Consider the following 20409-nt stretch of genomic DNA (forward strand, 5'->3'; position numbering starts at 1 on the left):
ATATATAGCATAGCGCAAACACCGGGCAGCCGCCATGCACGCAGGAACGAACTCGCGAAGAAGAAGATGAAGCCGATAGACAATACAAAGGAAACGGTGACGTTTAGGGCGGTGGGCAGGGACGAAGAAGGGGGCAAGCGCGTGACGAAGCACGAGGTGGAGACGCACAACATCGACACGCTGAAATACATAGAGAAGAAACTCATGGACAAAGGGGTCCACCGGAAGGACCGCCGTCCGGCGAGCGGGATTCCGCTAGGGAAGCAGTCAAAATCCGGGCACGGCGGGAAGTTCACGTGGGAAGGTCCGGCGGACGAGGCGGAGTACGAGCTGGACGACGTGCCGGCGGCCATCGACGAGAAGGATCCAAACTACGTGGATGAGGAGGCGGAGAAGAGCATATTGAAGGGAGAGGTTAGCGGCGTGGAGGGAATGGTGGTCGGAGAAGTTGACGTGGCAAAGGTGGCGGCGGAAGGGGTTGCTAGAGTGGATGTCCATCCTCAGCTACAGCCTAATGCTTAGTTATCTTAGCTTTCTATTACAATTTACAAGCTCCCATCATCTTCCAACTATCTTCTTTTGTTTCATGTTAAACTGTTTTTTAGTACTACAGATTACCTATACTACATATTTTGTTACCTATATTAGTATCTGTTGCGGATTACTTTTTCAAGTGTAAAAATATAATACCATACTCTACTGAAATTCGAATCTATATATATTAAAAAGTTAATATTGACTTTGTATTAAACTAATCATACTAATAAACAAAAAATCAAATCTAGAACTTTGTAATCATTAATAACTCCCGATTTAAGTTTATATCCAATACCAAAAATATTGTTGATCAATGTGTACTTTATAAATGTTTTATATGGGTATAGAGTGGTTTTCATATAGTAAATAATACTGTGATGGGAAAGCTTTCTAACATCAGGGGATGAAGTAAATAATACTGTAATGGGAGAACTCTCTAACACCAGGGGATGTAGCTCAGATGGTAGAGCGCTCGCTTAGCATGCGAGAGGTACGGGGATCGATACCCCGCATCTCCAATTTAGAGATTGATTTGCTTTTATGCTTCTGTCGTGTGTGTGTTTGAATTGCTTGCTGACAGACACGTTGGTTGCTGCATGTTACGGAGTATTAGTTTGTTTGTCAAGGTGAATTGCTATGAGTCTATGACTAAAGATAGTGGGAGCTGTGGAACATAGTGTATTAAAATTTGAGTTGTATAAGAGAGCTCTTATGGTGGGTTGTTATTTACGTATTTGTCTGATTTTTCTATCAAATACTGTAGATGTTAGCCCAGAGAATCATCCTACTTGATTATTATTATTTGTAAGCCAACATTGATATGAACGGTGCACATGCTTGTAAAAGTGAAAATGTGGGATGTTCAATCACTTACTATTACTCGATACACATAGTATTCCATTTTTTGCAATGAGAAGTTGATATTATATGACATTTCTCGATAACTCATGCTTAAAAAAAGATACATAATTGTAATAATATATTACTTCACAAGGTACATCGAGAATACACTTTAGTCACCTTCACTGATATGATATATACACAGCAATGTAGAGTACAATGCAAGGTAATACAGTAAAAAATACTCTTATTAATTGTGAATCGGGTATAATGAATTTATACCAGTCAATTTGACAGTAGGTCAGAGACTTCAAAGCTAATTCAACTATTTAAGAGAGAAAACACCCAAAAAGTCCTCATACCATTAAATGCCATATATATAGATTGTGAAGGGGACAGGTACCGACCCTACGGCATGAGCGCGCGCAGCAGGCATGCATCGGGCTACATTCAGACTCTTTGCCTGCGGGCCAAGTGTAGAAAGGTGAAGATCTAAGGGCCCCTCAGACGGTACCCAATGCGCAATGCCCGGTTCGATCCTCCCGAGCTATTATCTGCTCGCTTCCACTCCAGTTCATGCCTCATTGAATAGGCCGGTATGGAAGGTCGAATAGCCCGGTCAATGGGGATCGGTCACAGATTCTGAACAGAGAATAATCCCTATCAATCACGTCACAATAATGTCAGAAGTTCACTTATCTATTGTCACCCGAGTTTGGATTCTCATTTATTAGGTCATGATCAATAAAAAATAGTTAATTTAATAATAACCCGTTCAAATTTTTATTAATTGCACTTGGAATACCATTTTACACATATTATATATATGTCTTTGTGAAATTGTTGAGTCCACAATTTCTCATGAGTTTGTGTGAGCAAATCTAGATCATTAAATGTTTACAGTCAATTATTTAGAGATTTCTTCAACTGTGCATGTGATTGATCTCAAACATTACAATTATCAAATTGTCTAAAAATCACCATAATTATTTTGTGTATTAACTCAAAATTAATATAATTAGTAAATACCAAATCATTGTAGCAGGAAAGAATTAGGTTCGGTTAGCAGGTGGAGTGGTAGGTACACTTGACATTACACCAACACCAAAGGTATTCATTCCAAGAAAACGGCAAAGGTTTCGATTTAACCCAGAACATCTAACGACGGGCGACCTCTACGAGCTTCCGCCACGTCACCACCACAACTATATCTTCTAGAATTCGTCACCACACACACATACACCAAACCACCAAAAATGGCAGCCGCAACCGCCGTTTCCACCACTCTCTCGAAGCTTCTCAAACCCACCTCAGCCTCAACCGCCGCCGCCGCCAAACCCTTCGCTCTCCTCTCCTCCAAAACCGCCGCTCTCTCCCCTCCCATCTCCTCCGCATTCTCCCTCAGACTCCCCCATCTCCGCCGCCGCCCCGGCGCGCTTAGATTCTCCACCGCGCCCAGAATCTCCGTCGGCGAAAAGCTCCCCGACGCGACGCTCTCCTTCTTCGAATCCTCCTCCGACGACCTCCAGACCGTGTCCATCTCCGACCTCACCGCCGGCAAGAAGGCCATCCTCTTCGCCGTCCCCGGCGCGTTCACCCCCACGTGCTCCCAGAAGCACCTCCCCGGCTTCGTGGAGAAGGCGGCGGAGATCAAGGCGAAGGGCGTGGACACCATCGCCTGCATTTCGGTCAACGACGCGTTCGTGATGAAGGCCTGGAAGGAGAATCTGGGGGTCAAAGATGAAGTCTTGCTGCTCAGCGACGGGAATGGGGAGTTCACCAAGGCGATTGGCTGCGAGCTTGACCTAACCGACAAGCCTGTCGGGCTCGGCGTTAGGTCTAGGCGCTACGCCATGCTCGTGGAAGATGGAGTTGTGAAGGTCTTGAATTTGGAGGAAGGCGGAGCTTTCAATGTTAGCAGTGCTGAGGATATGCTTAAGGCCCTCTAGAGGTTTCTTTTTCATCTACATTTTGCTTTTCTTGACTCTTGAGGGAATTGAAATAATATGGATACAATCCACTATAGAGATTACCTATTTTAAATACTTCAATTGCTATGTTCTATTGCCTGTCTTTTCTGTTTAAACCAATGTGTTTCTGTTTTGTGATTGATTAGTATTGTCTAATCTGAGATTCTAGCTAAATCTGAACAGTGGCAACTTGGGATTTAGCCATTTAGGGATGCTTTTAAATGTGTTAGCATTTGGCTATTTGGACTGTAGTTAGATCAAAAGATTTTGCTATGAAAATGAGTTTTTGAGTCTGCAAGGTATTGAGTATTGATGCATACTGTGTAAGCCTTGATACTGTATTGGATTGTGAGAGATTGTTCAAGAATCAAGAGTAGATTTTTGTTAAGAGATAGCGCCCGGTAACACTTGATCTTTATGAGCGAATGTGAAATCTCTGCTTGAATTTTTCTGAATTATGCCATGGTAGTAAAGATAACCGGTTACCCAAATTCCTATTCGAGTTGTGTGATCTGTAGACGAGTTTAAAGCTGTGATCTTGCTGCTAATTCAGTTGCAAGATTATGGTGTTTGATATCCTTAACGACTGTAAAACTCTAATACTTTGTATGGTGTTTTAATCTTCAGTTTTCATTTTGGGGTAGGATTACAATATTGGTATGTAGATGTGCAGTGCTGTGCATTTATATTAGCTTGTGGAATATCTGTTTGTCATCAAACCATTCTGATAATCTGTTCAGGAAAAAACGAACTTTTTAAACTCATTTTTATGTAGGTTCTATGAAATGGTTTCTTCTGCCATCTTCATTTCCACTGGAAAATGCAGATATTTGGTTGATAACCATAAACCATGTATGCAATACAATAAAGTTTTACACAGTATCCATAGACTGCTAATCTCTGAACCAGCCAAACATGACTCATCTGTGTCAAAATTAGTGTCTGAAATGGATGTTCGGGACAAAAAATTTGTAGCATTGTCATATCCATCCATTTTATCATTTTGGATTAGATGCAGAACATTAGTTACCATGCCAATGCTTTGAATATCTGTTAGTCAACCAACAGACCTGCATTTAAACCATCAAGTTTCTGAGTTAGGTTGTAGTTTGCTTCATTGGAGTTTCTGGAGTCTTGTATTGGTTTGCAGTTGGTGGTTGTTTATTTGTTGCATATAGCAAGAAACACATGGGAGTACAAACAAACATATATAGCATGTGTTGAGCTCCACTAGGCCGAGACCGCCCTTGCTCTAAAGTTTTGGTGGAAAACGTAAACCTTGAAATGTGTTTTGGTCTATAGTTTCCAGAAAACGTTTTTCAAAAGTCATTTTCCAGATTTCCAAATACACTCTAAGTATGCATAGAACTCAACTTTCGGCAAAACAGAACTATTAACTTTTTTCTAGGTTGGTTAGGTGGAAGCATTTCAGTGCAGTGTATAGAAAGGGTGGTAAGTCAAGGGTAGGTGGAAAGCAAAAGGCATCCGTGAAAGATGAACTAAAAACCAAAGCCACATCATGTTCCACGCATAAAGTTCTATGCAATATGCGTGACTCCTGAAGTCATGCGCAGATTGTTACATTTTATTTATTTTTGGGTGGCAGAGGGTTGGGCCGTGGGGGTATTTGTCATGCTATTCACTAATTTTTTAACTCATTTTTTTGTTTTGCTATTCACGCACATTATTATTCAAATACTGACTGCTATGTAAATCAAAACATCTTATTTAATTCTAGTTTTGATTTATTTTCGAACCAAACTATCCCTTGCTGGCCTTGCATATTATTCAAATTTCAAACCTGCGACTGTCTTTGTTTTCTTGTTTTGACAACGATGTCAAAGCTGCCAGACGGTATTTCCATCTCGAATATTCCCCAGAAACTTTTTGGCTTGGCGTTCAAGTCATATCTTCCATTGAATCCATTCCCCTACTTTTATTATAGTAAACATAAGCATTAAATAGATATTTTCAAAAAAAAAAAAGAAGCATTAAATAGACTATCAAACTAGGCGTAAGTAAATTTGTAATTAAATCAGAAGTAATATATTTTGATCCGTTTTTATCTGGAGACGAATAAATATGTTTGATGAATCAATGTTTTAATACGAAATTTTATAAATATAATATTGAAGAAATTTGAGAAGGTTCTAATAATGGTCCGACAATTCTCTCTTAAAAAAATGAAAAAAAGGATGCGCACATAGATTATGAATAGAGTTTTAACTTTAACCCATTGGTTCTAAAATTCCCTTTTCGATGTGCTAACGAGGGCAAATTATAAAATGGACCAGTCTATCTCGCATTGTAGATCTCGGTTTAAAAATAACATTCAGATTCTGTATATGTAGTTAATATATTACTCCGTATGTATCTACAATTATTAAATTATTTGTGTACATAAACTGTTAACTATAACTACAATATGTTAATTGAAAGTACAAAATTTATATACCAGGATTTATAATGCAATATGAGCCTCAGTCCATGTATAACAATTGGCTAACGAGAGGGGCACATACGTTTATGCAATATCTTGCAGCCCAAACCACATAGTTATGATTAGGGATGTAAACAAATAAAATACTTTTAATTCGGTATGTGATTCGAATTCGAATTATTTGAGTACGAATCCAAATTTGAATACATATCGAATATATATATATATATATATATATATAGGATACTAGTAGTATATTAATAGAAAATTAAGTTATGCTTTTTGAATTGAAATATTCGAGTCTAATCGAATATATTCGAATTATGTAGTCGAATTGGATACGAATAAAATTTTAAATTCAAATATTTATCGAATACAAATATGAATAGTTATCGAATTCGAATCAAATAGTAAGATACACTACCTAGGACTTCTACTATATTAATAAGAGCTAAAGAGAGTTAGGCCTAAAATGGGTAGAAAAAATGGCGGTCAAATTATTTAATCAAATGGATGGTTCAGATGAATTATTTAATCAAATAGATGGTTAAGATAATTCAGATTAATATTATTAATAGAGATTACCTAATTTAACCTTACTTTTATGATTATCCGTTAAATATTCTCTTCTCCGTTAATATTCCGTTAACTTTTAACTTACCCATTAATTTCTATAAGAAAGGTCTTAGGTTCGAACCTCATCTCAATCAAATTTGACATAATTAAGTTCCTCACTCTATTTTAATTTACTCTTATTAAATTAAATAAGATAAATAATTTCATTAGTTATATTGTCTTTATTTTCTTTATTCTTTACATTCAAATTTATCAATTGATATTCATTACATTGTCCATTATCTTATTTTTACAATATCTTGTAATTAAATATCAAAGTTATAGTACAAAATAATGTTATATATTTATTTACCAAGTATTTTATTAATACTATAAAAAAAATTAAAATAATTTGAAGCTAATTATTTTAACTACTTGGGGATTGGTTGACAAAGAGAGTACTCAAATAATAACCCAACAAATTGAAGCGGAATCACTCTATTTTACTCTTATTGAATTAAATAAATTAGTAGTTACACCAAAAAATGATACATATGTATTTCTTTAATACCATGAAAAAAATAAAAAAGAATAGTTTGAAACCAATCATATTAACTACTTGGGGGATTTGTTGACAATGAAAGTACTCAAATAACTCATTACCCAGCAAATTGAAGCGAGAAATTACCTTTTAATATCTTTGGAATACATAATATTTTAAATTTTCAAATTTTTATTAATTTATTTAATATTTTCTCTTAAACTAGGGATTTCTTTATCCACAATAACTCATTCAACAATAATGGTTGAACCAAATGAACACCAAGCAGAACACCTAAAGGAAAGTCCATAGCTCCTATATCATAATCTCATTGCATATATGACGTTGTCATCTATACTACCAACAATAACCGAACTGCAAATAACACACTACCAACAAAAAGGAAGAGAACAAATAGTAAAGATGAAGACAATGACAAAGTTACTCAAAAGAGAATTAAGAACACTTATAAAATTCAAATTAAAAGTAGTATTTATTTAGACTATCATTTTTAGACCAAATATTTAGATTATCGATTTTACAAGGTTGCAAACATTTATTTTAGTAATAATTATAATGAAATTTCTACATTATCTTGGATTCATATACTTTGAGTTAGATATTTAAATAAAAAAAATTCGTCATTCAATTACCCATGTATAAACTTCTCCTATATAATCTTGCATTGATATACTTTCAAATATTTATTTAAATATAAACATTAGTCATTAACCCATTCGCGCAATGCGCGTATAAAACTAGTCTCAATAATAAACTCAGAGTTATATAAAAGTTATACTGTACTTCCAAATTTACTCCCTCACTTTTACTCCATGATGTGGCAAACAACGATTGAATATTTTTATCATGTGGATCCCAAGATAGGTGTCTAAATCTGAGAGGGAGTATATGTTGGGAGTATAAAATGGAGGTATTTTCCGTTATATAATCACCATCGCTAAAACCCAAACCCAATCGACGGCTCTAAATCCTCTAAATCCCTCTAATCACTCCATCTTCCTCTACATATACGTCCCTCCGCTACGGTTTCCCTTCTCTGCTCTCACAAACAAACTCTCTGTTCTGTTCTATTATAAACTCTCTGCTCCTTCTCTAGATTCAATCGAAGCTCAACATCCATGGCCACCATCCAGTCCGTCAAGGCACGTCAGATCTTCGACAGCCGTGGAAATCCTACGGTCGAGGTTCGTTCTCTCAGCTTCCTGCCTATGTTTAATCTCCGATCTGTTCTAGATCGTTATTTTCATAGCTTAGATTTTACCTGTTGGATTAATTATATGCTGTTTAGCTTCTCTACGACGGATACTTGTTTCTGACGGGATTGTAAGGATTTATTTTGGTGTTGATTCGTCCCTACGTATGCGTGTGTGCAGGTTGATGTGTGTCTGTCAAATGGTCACTTGGCTAGAGCTGCTGTCCCTAGTGGAGCATCGACTGGTAAAAATCGTTTCTATATGTTTTTATTGTTGCATAGATGTTATCGGATGTTTCGTTTGCAAATCTAGTATTGCTTCTCTATAAATAGATCGAAATTGCTTAAGAACTATTTTATTGATATAGATGCATGGATTTCTTTTTATCGTTTGGTGAGTAGTGACCTTCTGTCCACATAGCTTGATTGCCTATAAGTTTGTTGGTTTAATAGAGTAGTGTATGTTCTCATCGCCTAGTATTGTACTTACAAACTGTTAATTGGATTTATATCTGTACTGGATGGCTGGATTTTAACTCATAAATAGTTGATAAACTCAGATACTTCTGGTCAACTGATCTCATTGTTGTGATTCTGTAGGAATTTATGAAGCCCTTGAACTGAGGGATGGAGGCTCAGAATACCTTGGAAAGGGTGTTTCAAAGGCTGTTAACAATGTGAACTCCATTATTGGCCCAGCTCTAGTTGGCAAGGTCTTTATTCTTTGAAACACTATCTTCAATTTTTAATGAAATGTTTTTTGAGAATTTGGCTTGTGGTACTGTATTGGTTAATATGTGCTAATATTACTGATTTCTGTACTTTGCTTTCAAATGCCCTCCACAGGATCCAACTGATCAGACTGGTATTGACAACTTCATGGTTCAACAACTAGATGGCACTCAAAATGAGTGGGGATGGTGCAAGCAAAAGGTATTTTATTTTATTTACTTACACATTCTTGTTTTTAACTTATTACTCATCAAAACTGCTGATTGTGTTGGTTTTCAGCTTGGTGCAAATGCTATCCTTGCTGTGTCTCTTGCTGTTTGCAAAGCTGGTGCAGCTGTCAAAAATATTCCTCTGTACAAGGTATTGTGCTGTTGTCATTACCTCAATGTCTGAAATGGATTGTTATGCCTCTTGTATTCTGATGGTTTGAATCTTCTATTCCTTGTACAGCACATTGCCAACCTTGCTGGTAACAAGAAATTGGTGTTGCCTGTTCCTGCCTTCAATGTCATTAATGGTGGATCCCACGCTGGAAACAAACTTGCAATGCAGGCATGTCTTTGTTTGTGCTCACTGCTCATGCACACTTTGCAGCCAGTGCTTATGATTCTCCTAGAATGGTTGATCTAATAGTTGTTTTCTTTTACAGGAATTTATGATTCTTCCTGTTGGAGCTTCTAGTTTCAAGGAGTCCATGAAGATGGGCTGTGAAGTATACCACCATTTGAAGGTGATTCTTGAATCCCATATCACTTTCATTATACTCCAACAAATGCAGCATACATATTGCCAGGAAAAAAAGTTTATTTGTTGTGCCTTGTTAGAGGCTATTGAAAGAGACTTGTCAAATGTCTTTGTTTAAAATTTATTATTAACCCCAAATTTTATTGGGTGTACAGGCTGTGATCAAGAAGAAATATGGGCAAGATGCCACAAATGTTGGTGATGAGGGTGGCTTTGCTCCTAATATCCAGGTAAAAAATTAGTATTTATGCTTGTTTCTGCCTTACTTCTCTGCTCTTAATAGTAGCTTACTAGCTTCTCACACTCCTGTGCTGTGTGAACCTTCAGGAGAACAAGGAAGGTCTTGAATTACTTAAGACAGCTATTGAAAAGGCTGGATACACCGGAAAAGTGAGTTTTGGTTTTCTGTATGCTTTTCTTTTCCTGTTAGTTAAGTTTCTGAGTAAATTTGATGCTGAACTCATTTTTCATACAGGTTGTTATTGGAATGGATGTTGCTGCATCTGAATTTTATGGAAAGGATAAAACTTATGATTTGAACTTTAAAGAGGAGGTATAGGCTGCCACTTTGAGTTTGATTCTCATCCTGGATACATTTACGTCTGGTCAAATTACTTCCTTAATTATATACATTAAGAATTAATTTGTAATCTTGATCAGCTTGTAGTCAAGGCTTGGCCTCTTTACTGTGCTTAAGAACACATTGTATTTAGAATTTAACTCTCTCCCATTATTTACTGATGCTTCTCCATGATTATCTTTTGCAGAACAATGATGGCAAACAAAAGATCTCAGGTGACCAGCTCAAGGATCTTTACAAGTCATTTGTTTCTGAGTACCCTATTGTATCAATTGAAGACCCATTTGACCAAGATGACTGGGAAACCTATGCTAAGCTCACTACTGAAATTGGGGAGAAAGTGCAGATTGTGGGAGATGACCTCCTGGTCACTAACCCTAAGGTTAGGCTCCATTTATATTTGACCAATAAGATGGGTAACCTATGGGGGTGCTTCCCTGCTTTTGTTCATCTCTCCAAGCAACTTGACAATGACTTAAACAACTATTTTGCAGAGGGTTGCCAAGGCAATTGAGGGTAAAACATGCAATGCTCTTCTTCTCAAGGTAGAGTACTTTACAATTAACTTGCAATGCTCTTCTTGCAGAGGGTTGCCAAGGCAATTCATTGTTTCTTCCCCTTGATCTTTTAAGGACTTCATGGTCATGATTGTTTTGATTTATATATAGGTTAACCAAATTGGTTCCGTCACTGAGAGTATTGAAGCTGTTAAAATGTCTAAGAAGGCTGGTTGGGGTGTAATGACGAGTCACCGCAGGTATGGAATTCGAGACCACTTGGCTTGGTTACTGCAAAATGTATTGAATGTGCCTTTTCCCTTAACTGTAGTTTTGTAAATAACTGTGCTTATTCGGTGCAGTGGAGAGACTGAGGATACCTTCATTGCTGATCTTGCTGTTGGTTTGGCAACGGTAATTTCTTAATTATGAATCAGGCTTATGATTTATAAAAATTCTATCAGAGATATTGGTTTTAAATTGCAATTTACTGCAACTTATAGGGACAAATCAAGACTGGAGCACCATGCAGATCTGAGCGTCTAGCCAAGTACAACCAGGTATACAACTGATTTTAAGCCCTTCATTTCCTGCCTGTCAAATGTTCCGTAATACTAATATCCTCTGTGAATGCAGCTCTTGAGAATTGAGGAGGAACTTGGATCAGATGCTATTTATGCTGGAGCAAGCTTCCGTGCACCAGTTGAGCCCTACTAGAGCAACAGTGAAGCCTGATTCCACAACAAACTCTGTGTACTTGATGGGAATAAACTATGCGCAATCCTTTTTCTTTATAGTAATAATTATGTCTTTGAAGTTTTTGTTTTGAGGTTTTAAACAATATGCCCAAGTGGACATGTTAGGCTATGAGCGTGTGCGCTCATTTTTGACTTGATTTTGAACTGGAAATGCAGAGTTTTATTGTCTTATCTAATATAAGCGTGCCTATTTTGGCCTTGCGTACTTGACTACTTGGTTATGCTAATATTCTATATCTATTTTGGAGGCAAATCTTATCGTGGACTGGGTATCTTGCAATGTGAATTGATTCTGATATGTTTGTTTTTAATAACTATATTGTATTATAGATCAAAAGAAACTTGTAATATAATATACTAAAAACAAATCTGTGATATAATCTATTAAAAATAAGTACGTAGAAGATGGATCTCGATTCAACATATAACAATTGTATTTGGATACGTGGTCCATCCAAAATGCCAGGCTAGCCCTGACAGAAGAGACCCAGAGAACACAACAAAGGCCTAAGAATCAAGCCCATAATAGATGAACGGCATCAGAAAGGACATGAATAACTCGGTACCAAGACCCAAGACAAAGACAATTGGCCTTGGACCAAGCCTCTAATTACATAAATAGATAGCATAGACCATTATAGATACAAATTGTAAAGTTTTCCATTTGGTAAAATGCCTTACAGACGCATAAGGAATTATTATTATTATTATTATTACTAGCGCAAGTATAAGAAAAGGGAGGAGCCTAAGATTGACACGTGTTGAGAGAACAGAGACTCTTTCCCTATCTCACCAAATTTAACAATGACATTCCAGCTGACACCAAGAAATTTCTGAAAATGATACTAGAAAAATTCACATTTTTTTTTTCGAAATAAATCCATATTTTAAGCATAGAATCTTAGCTCCAATTAAGAATTAATTAAATGCAAATATTACTAAACTATAAAATCTTTAACAGTGTCATATTTTAATTCATAATCATAACACTATATGTTGAGATTATTATTCCGTATTATTTTCGTAATGTTCCAATTAACACTAGTACGAAAACTAGTTAGTATAAGAAAATTTTGCACTCATACATTATTGTAAACAATTCTTTACTTGGATACCGATCGAATAGCATTTAGTAGGATAAGAAACTAATCATATTGTCTCAAATCAAACAACTTGAGAAATAATCGAAGTTCTAGCATATACCATATGCTCTCACTATTATATGAATGCATGATATTGTAACAAGTCCTGTTTGGTCCAAAGCATTTCTTCAAGATTACTATAATTCCCAGCTCATAATCTCTTTAGTCTTTAGGGTGAGATGGTGAGCAAACCAGCATTTCCAAATACCTTTTGGTGTGTGCCATGGACCAAAAAACATCTTGTATTGTGGATCCTAACTAAAAAATTATATATTTACACATGCAATTAACAGTTTGTATCTTTAAATAAATTGAGAATACATAACATTTTTTGTTAGGGAATAAAAATGAGGGGAGAAAGCCCTAGGATTTCAAAAGAGGTTCCTCTCCATGATGACACTTCTGGACCACCAGCTTCCCGCTTTATCTTCTATCAGGGTTTGAAACACCTCATTCAGGAGACTCAAGATTGCCCCAATTAACCTTATTACGTCCTCCCATTTTCGCAAGGATGTCAACCACCTCCTAGTCCTTCACTCCTTCCTCAGCCAACTTTAACATACTTCCACCACGTTAAGTACCGAACCTCTAGTGTTAGTTGAGCCATTAATCCAGTCAATAACCTCTCGAGAGTCACACTGAACGATAAAGTTTCTAGTAAAGTACATAACATATTAATTATAAACAAATAATTTGAAAGTTATATTGGATCATGATTCACAATATAAAGTAAATCATGATCAATCATATAATTGGCCACGGAATAAATTGGTGGGTAATTGGATTGCGTTGAATTTTCTTGTGTCTCGGCGATCTATGTGCTGACATATATGACTGAACAAGTGGGGAGAGGTGGTGGCGGACTGGACTGTACTGCCGCTGGTGGTGGCCCTCAACCGTCTCCCATATGCAATAATGTATGTATATATGTCCCTTTCTCTATCTGCTCATCAATCAATGCTTTTCCTCGTCTTTGTCAATGGCAGAAAAAAAAAGGGGGGAGATTCTATCCATATGCTCACCATTGGTCACACACTCACACACTCCCTCCCTATAATCTTCTTCTTTTTTTCTTTTTGAAATATACCGTATAATATTTAATTTATGCACCCCAAACATAAGTTAAGTGTTTAGCATCTATACCAATGGTTTTTAATAGGTTTTTGGAATGGTAATTAGTGATGTAGAGGAAAGAGAAGGAATTTGGTTCATCTGTAAAGTTGGGTTCTTGGAACAGTAATGGACTAACACTAAAGCCAAGAAAAAATAAATGCTGAGAGAAGGGATTTGATTCATCTGCAAAATTGGGTTCTTGGAACAGTAATGGACTGACACTAAAGCCAAGAAAAAATAAATGCTGAGAGAAGGGATTTGATTCATCTGTAAAGTTGGGTTCTTGGAACAGTAATGAACTGACACTAAAGCCAAGAAAAAATAAATGCTGAGAGAAGGGATTTGATTCATCTGCAAAGTTGGGTTCTTGGAACAGTAATGGACTGACACTAAAGCCAAGAAAAAATAAATGCTAACAGATGCTTTTTTTTTTTTTTTTTACAAATCAATTTTGTTTTTTTTACTCATCTACCATTTTCTCTTTCCTAATTATACTTACAAAAACTCCTCAAAAATCGAAAAATCCCTACTACTAAAGATGCTTTAGTGGCCAATGACCTTGTGGTCTAGTGGCACAAAGTGACTTTTCCGAATTAGAGGTCATGGGATAATACTTTTTTAAGAAAAAAGGGAGAGAATCTCAAAATTGAAGTGCAATCATTAATTTATGCACCCACGTGGTCACGTCTCGAGCATAATTTAACTATTTGGTCAATTTACTAAAAGTAATAAATGGTATTGAGACATTTTTTGCTATGTACTTCTTACACCAAAAAACTTTGGGACAAGGGCATAGGGAATGTTGGGATTGGTGTGCAATCATTAATTTATTCACATATGGAAGAAAGTGAATCAGCTAAATATAGAAAGTGAAGGAGTCTTTACAAAGGACTTCAGTATTCTTGACAACATTAGTTCATGTCTCCATTGGCATGTGTCTTTGGGCTTATATAGTATAGTGCTTTTATGATCATCAAGAGAGGTGGTTGAGTGGATTAGTTGATATATTTTTATACTTAGTAATGGATTCGAGTCTTTTGACTTTGATAATAATATACATTTATTCTGTCTTTAAACTTGTTATATGTTAATTGAATTTCATGAGTTGAGGTCTCATTGTCCTATTTATTTTTGGTTGTGTTACTTGTGTTACAAGATTGAGCCCTTATTGGGTGGAATTTTAGGCCTTCTAATGCTTCCTTTTTTGGGCCCAATTCTTCCCTTGGACTTTGGAATTTGGATCTCTTGTCTAATTGTCCCATTGGTTAGGGTATATATTGTCTAATGATTTTTTTTTTATCCATCAACTATTGCACATCTTTCACATTTTGTCTCAAACTATCAAATTTCTACAATATTTAGTCTTCCCGATCAATTTTCTTTCTAATCGTGTATGATTTTCATCAACAATAATCCTACGATATTATATCTACTATGTTGCTTAAATTCAAATAACTTACATGACTTTTATGTGGAAAATTTCAAATAAAGTTGGTTAGAAAATTTATCAAAAGGGCCAAATGTGGAAGAAATTGAATTTGATATTCATATACCAAGTGTGATAAAATTGATAGTTCAAGACTAAATATGAAAGATGTATAATATTCTGGGGACAAAAAGTGAGAAAAAAAAAACCAATGTCTACTAACTTAAACAAATTTGTGACTATAGCAAAACAAGTATGATCTTTGCTTTGGACATATTATGGTGTAACAAATCTTATAAATCCAACAAGAGTAGTCTAAATATAGAAATAGCTTGACTGCCCTTAAAGTCATACATTGACAGTAATGCATGAACCAAGCCCATTGGCTATTGGTCAATCAGATGTTCTGTAGCACGTGGACCCTTCTCCTTAGTCCCGGGACTGCCAGGTGCATGTAGGACACATGGCGTGCACGCTGGCCTCCCGATATGTGTCCCTTCTATATTTTCTATAAATACCACGCTAGATACTTGTAAAGGGATTTTTCTCCAATTCTCTTTAAAGAATATTTATAAGCTCCGGAACCTCCAACCTATAGTCTTGATTTCCCGAACAATTATACAACAAGTTACAATGTTACACAATAACGCATACAAATACATATACCCGAAAGTATTTACACTATCATTTATATATTCAACTTATTACGTTTGAAAATATAAATCAAAACTACATACACATTTGCATTATATATATGTACATAAAGTACACAATGGATGGGGATGAAAGAATTGATTTTAATTAATTTGTGTAGGATATTTTGGGTGGTGGGTGGTCCTAGCTAGGCAGCTTAGTAAGAATTGTATCACCAAGTTTGTCTTTAGCAAAAGCTTTCATCGTCTTTATCAATGGATTAAAGAAAGGTTTATTAGGTTAGTTGTAAAGTTTTGGAATTGCATTCAAAGCTTTTTCCTAACGCTGCGGTCCCCAACTCCCCATATATTCCATTCAATGAATTCAATCATAACACCACACTTGCGTCTACACAAAGATACTCTCATCTTTACATACTCTCCTTTCCATTTTTTTTTTCTATTATTTTTTGTGACAATGAAAATCGTAGTCGTTATTCAAAAGTGTATACTAAATAAATTTCATTTGTCAAGACCTTGTGGTCTAGTGACACCCGATTGCACTCCCATATGGAAGGAGTGGGTTCGAGCCTCAGTGGAGGCGATATTGACTATTTGTGCTTTAGTATGTTGGGAAAGTAGTTATGAACAAATACTACATTATAATAGAGTCAGTAGTACTAAAAAAAATTATTTTTGTATGATAACGCATGCACAAATCATATAAAAAGGTAAACTGCACTAGAAAAACGTGCACCATATGATGGCAAGAATCGAACTTGTAACTATATATATTTGTGTGTATGTATGGTTAGTCATGAGGTTTATAATGTTTTTTTTTTTCTTTGAAAAATGATAAAAACCAACAACCATTATTTGTTTGACAAAAAAAAAATCAATCATTATTCGGCGGTGTGCATTAAATAAATTTCATTTATTATTATGTAATAGCCCGCAAAATATATATAAAAAAAAGGTAAATTACACTAACAAAATTTTATGTGATATACTCGATTAAAAGAGTATTGATGAAGAATCAAAATCTTAACTTTTTGGGACGAGGTTTTTAAAACTTTAGATTTATGAATGAAGTACAAGGTTGCCGACAATTTTTTAAGGTTTAGATGGGTACGGATCCTGCGTTATAATAGGAATTGAATTAGAAGATACTTTCGATAATAATACTAATATTGTATAAATTTGGAGAATGTGGTTGAATAGAAGTGACTCATTCATCCTTAACCAAACGTCAAGGGTTCAATCCAGCGAAGGGTTCGACGGTGTCAAATATAAGTTCTCTTGGTAATTGAAGAAATTCTTCATTTTTTTTGGATAAATAAAAATTGAAAAGATAAATGGGTCACACTTGTGTGAGACCGTCTCACGGATCCTTATTCGTGTGATGGGTCGTGTCGGATCAAAACATCGTGTAAATGTCATACTTATATGCTCAAATATAACACTAATCAAGAATACAATTTTTGTTACTTATAAGAGCAAAAGTAATACATTTTTCATAATAAGTAATGTTGACAAGTGCCCCTTACTTATAAGTTATAAGGCAAATATAATACTTTTGAGGAAAAATGTAATACTTTTAAATCGAAATGTAAAAGTATTGTATTTTCCCTTAAAAGTATTACATTTACCTTATAAGTAACAAAAATTTTATTCCTGATTAGTATTACATTTGAGCATAAAAGTATAACATTTGTGTATATAAGTGTTACATTTACATATTGACCCGACCCGACCCGTCCTCATGGTGAGACGGTCTCACACGAGTTTTTGTCAAGATGAATATAGGGAATACATTTATCTGTGCATAATTTTTATGTAGAGATGGTAACACTTGTGTGAAATCGTCTCACTGTCTCAATTCGTGGAACAGATCGAATCTTTGACCTTATTAATCAAATAAAGATCCGACTCGTCTCACGAATTGAGACTCGTAAGACAGTCCCAAACAACTTTTTACCGATTGGAGAAAGGATTGACATGTTATTAACAATGATATAAACTTCCCCTGAATGGTTCTCTTCTTTTGGGCCATGGGCCTCTTGCTCTAAATCCTTCAATGTTATGCAATTGTTATGTCATGGACCAAGCCGAAGACCCGGTATATGTGTATGTGTCTTATATTGTGAATTTTTGTATTTTGTGTTATAAAATTTTGTATCTTAAGATTATGAATTTTGTACTTGAAACAAATTACTAATTGTGTTTTATGTTATGAATTTTGTATGTCGTGTTATGAAATTCTGTGCCTATGAACACAAATTATGCACCTAAATCAGATTTGAAAAATAAGTAAATATATAACATGTGTATGTGTCTTGTATTGTTATTTGTGTTTTGTTTTACGAAATTCTATACTTTACAAGTATGAATTATGTACTTCAACATTTCAATTCAGGATTCATAATGTTATGTGTTTTGTTTTACGAAATTCTATACTTTACAAGTATGAATTATGTACTTCAACATTTCAATTCAGGATTCATAATGTTATGTGAACCCTAGTCCATAGTATAGATTGCCGATGTTGGTATGACTTGATGACGTAATTAGGTCAATTTAATTTAATTTTTTTGAATACAACTGACCCTATTACATTGTAGTATCTGTTCGTACATACTTTTCTCAACCTGTTGAAGCACAAAGAGTCAATGGGCTCGAACTCATGACCTTTCATTTAAGGGAGGCCACTACATGCCATTTGAGCACAAGGTGCTTGGGAGGTCAATTTAATTTAAGTTTACTCAAACTCAATATACTATTTAGATCATCCTTCCATAAATGTAGGCATAAGATCCATGTTCTACATGTGGTCATGTGTGTATTTAGGGAATAAAATCAAGTGACAAACATATTGGCAAGATTATCTGCCCTTAAGGATTTTGCCTGAATTTCGGCAACTTCATCTTGACATATTCAAGTGTTCCATTCCGTTTGATCTAGAAACAAAAGTAAAAAAGTACCAACGAAAAGTGACCTACCCTATCTTGTCAAAAAGAAATACATACAAAAAATTTTATTATACACAATAAATACATCTGAAATAACTAACATAACTGTCAAGAATTATTAAAATTATTCAGATAAAATATTTCGTTTTACATTCAAACATGATTTTAATTATATTTACATTGACACGTAACACGCACACGTGCGCATACACATACTTGGAAATAGACCTGGCAATTTGTGTATACGGGTTCGTTAACGGGTCGACACGATAACAACACGAACACGATATGTTAAGGTTAACGGGTTCAAAATTGTAACACGGACACGAATACGATTTGTTAACGGGTTGACACGATAGACACGTTTTGTTAACAGGTTTCGGATCGTGTCAACACTATATGACACGAAACCCGTTTAAACCCGCTAAATCTATTGATATGTTAAAAACTAAAATTTAAAGTTAAGTTATATAAAAAAGAAATAAAACATACAATTCAATCCATCAAACAAACTAAAAAAAAAATATTCAATTTATAACATTCATAAAATTATAAAATAACATCCAAAAATCATAATTAAAGAAGTCCGTACTAATTTTTATAATAAAATTCAACACAATAAACATTCAAATTTCATATTATTGAACATCAATAATTGGTGTATAATCTTGGCCTAATGCAGCAAATTCATTCTTAATCATGTTCATGATATATTTTATAAAGACAATGGTTCTTACCTAATAGACAATGGTTCTTAGCGGGTTCTAAACAAGCCTGTGTAAACGGGTTCGTGTAAACGGGTTAACACGATAATATTAACGGGTTAAACGGGTTCTTAATAGGTTTAACGGGTTGGCCTGTTAAGACACAAAAAACATAACGGGTTCTTAACGGGTCAACCCGTTAACGACCCGGGACATGTTAAGGCTAAACACTAACCCCTTATTTTCGTGTCCGATTTCGAGTCGTGTTAATGGGTCGTGCCAATAATTGTTAGGTCTACTTGAAAAGTTTGAAGCAGCCAAGCAGGCACACTATTTAAGTGTGGACCACCCCATTTTGTTGAGAGAGAAAAAAATATATACAAACTTTGATGCAAAACAAATACAACTAGAATAACTAACATAACTAAAATAACTAACAATAATTGTTACAATATTCGAAGCTAGAATTTTAATTTTAATTTTAATTTTAACATTCTAATTATATTTGCATCAACACATGACATGCACACATGTAGGCACAACTGAAAGCAAGTACACCACTTAAGTGACAATTAAGAGTGGACCATCCCCACATGTTTATCATACACAACAAACACATCTAAAAATAACTAACATAACTAACAACCGTTAAAACTGACTAAGTTAAAAATTTCGCTTTATACTTGTATTTTAATTATGCCTGTATTGACACACGACATGCAAGCATGTAAACACAAATGAAAATATACACACCACTTAAATATATAATAAACACATCTAAAAATAACAAACATAATTACACTTTACACTTACATTTTAATTATATCTGCATTGACACACGACAAGCAAGCATATAAACACAAATGAAAATATACACACCACCTGAATATATGTAGAAAATTTATTATACATAATAAACACATCTGATAATAACAAACATAATTACACTTTACACTTACATGTTAATTATATCTACATTAACACATGACATAAAAGCATGTAATAAACACATCTAA

General features: G+C 35.0%; 3 protein-coding genes and 1 non-coding gene across 4 annotated transcripts; all 4 read left to right on the forward strand.

The window, feature by feature from the left end:
• The first annotated feature begins 66 nt into the window (after window positions 1–66).
• On the forward strand, window positions 67–522 carry LOC116006742. The gene has a single exon (XM_031247231.1). It carries the CDS (start codon window positions 67–69, stop codon window positions 520–522), a length of 456 nt encoding a protein of 151 aa, XP_031103091.1.
• A 460-nt stretch (window positions 523–982) lies between these two features.
• On the forward strand, window positions 983–1055 carry TRNAA-AGC. Its single transcript has one exon. It is a non-coding gene; the product is annotated as a tRNA-Ala (tRNA).
• Window positions 1056–2509: 1454 nt separating this feature from the next.
• On the forward strand, window positions 2510–3626 carry LOC116006129 (peroxiredoxin-2E-1, chloroplastic). The gene has a single exon (XM_031246405.1). The coding sequence runs from the start codon at window positions 2634–2636 to the stop codon at window positions 3324–3326; it is 693 nt and encodes a 230-aa protein (XP_031102265.1). The 5' UTR covers window positions 2510–2633; the 3' UTR covers window positions 3327–3626.
• Window positions 3627–7928: 4302 nt separating this feature from the next.
• LOC116007144 (enolase) lies at window positions 7929–11617 on the forward strand. The gene is made up of 16 exons (XM_031247746.1): window positions 7929–8088; window positions 8278–8341; window positions 8697–8809; window positions 8943–9029; window positions 9108–9188; window positions 9279–9380; window positions 9478–9558; window positions 9728–9802; window positions 9900–9962; window positions 10048–10125; window positions 10340–10534; window positions 10647–10697; window positions 10821–10909; window positions 11012–11063; window positions 11153–11209; window positions 11286–11617. The coding sequence occupies exons 1-16, from the start codon at window positions 8023–8025 to the stop codon at window positions 11364–11366; spliced, it is 1335 nt and encodes a 444-aa protein (XP_031103606.1). The 5' UTR covers window positions 7929–8022; the 3' UTR covers window positions 11367–11617.
• Window positions 11618–20409: the final 8792 nt, after the last annotated feature.

This window comes from Ipomoea triloba, chromosome 15, assembly GCF_003576645.1.
Source record: "Ipomoea triloba cultivar NCNSP0323 chromosome 15, ASM357664v1".
Classification (NCBI taxonomy): Eukaryota; Viridiplantae; Streptophyta; class Magnoliopsida; order Solanales; family Convolvulaceae; genus Ipomoea; species Ipomoea triloba.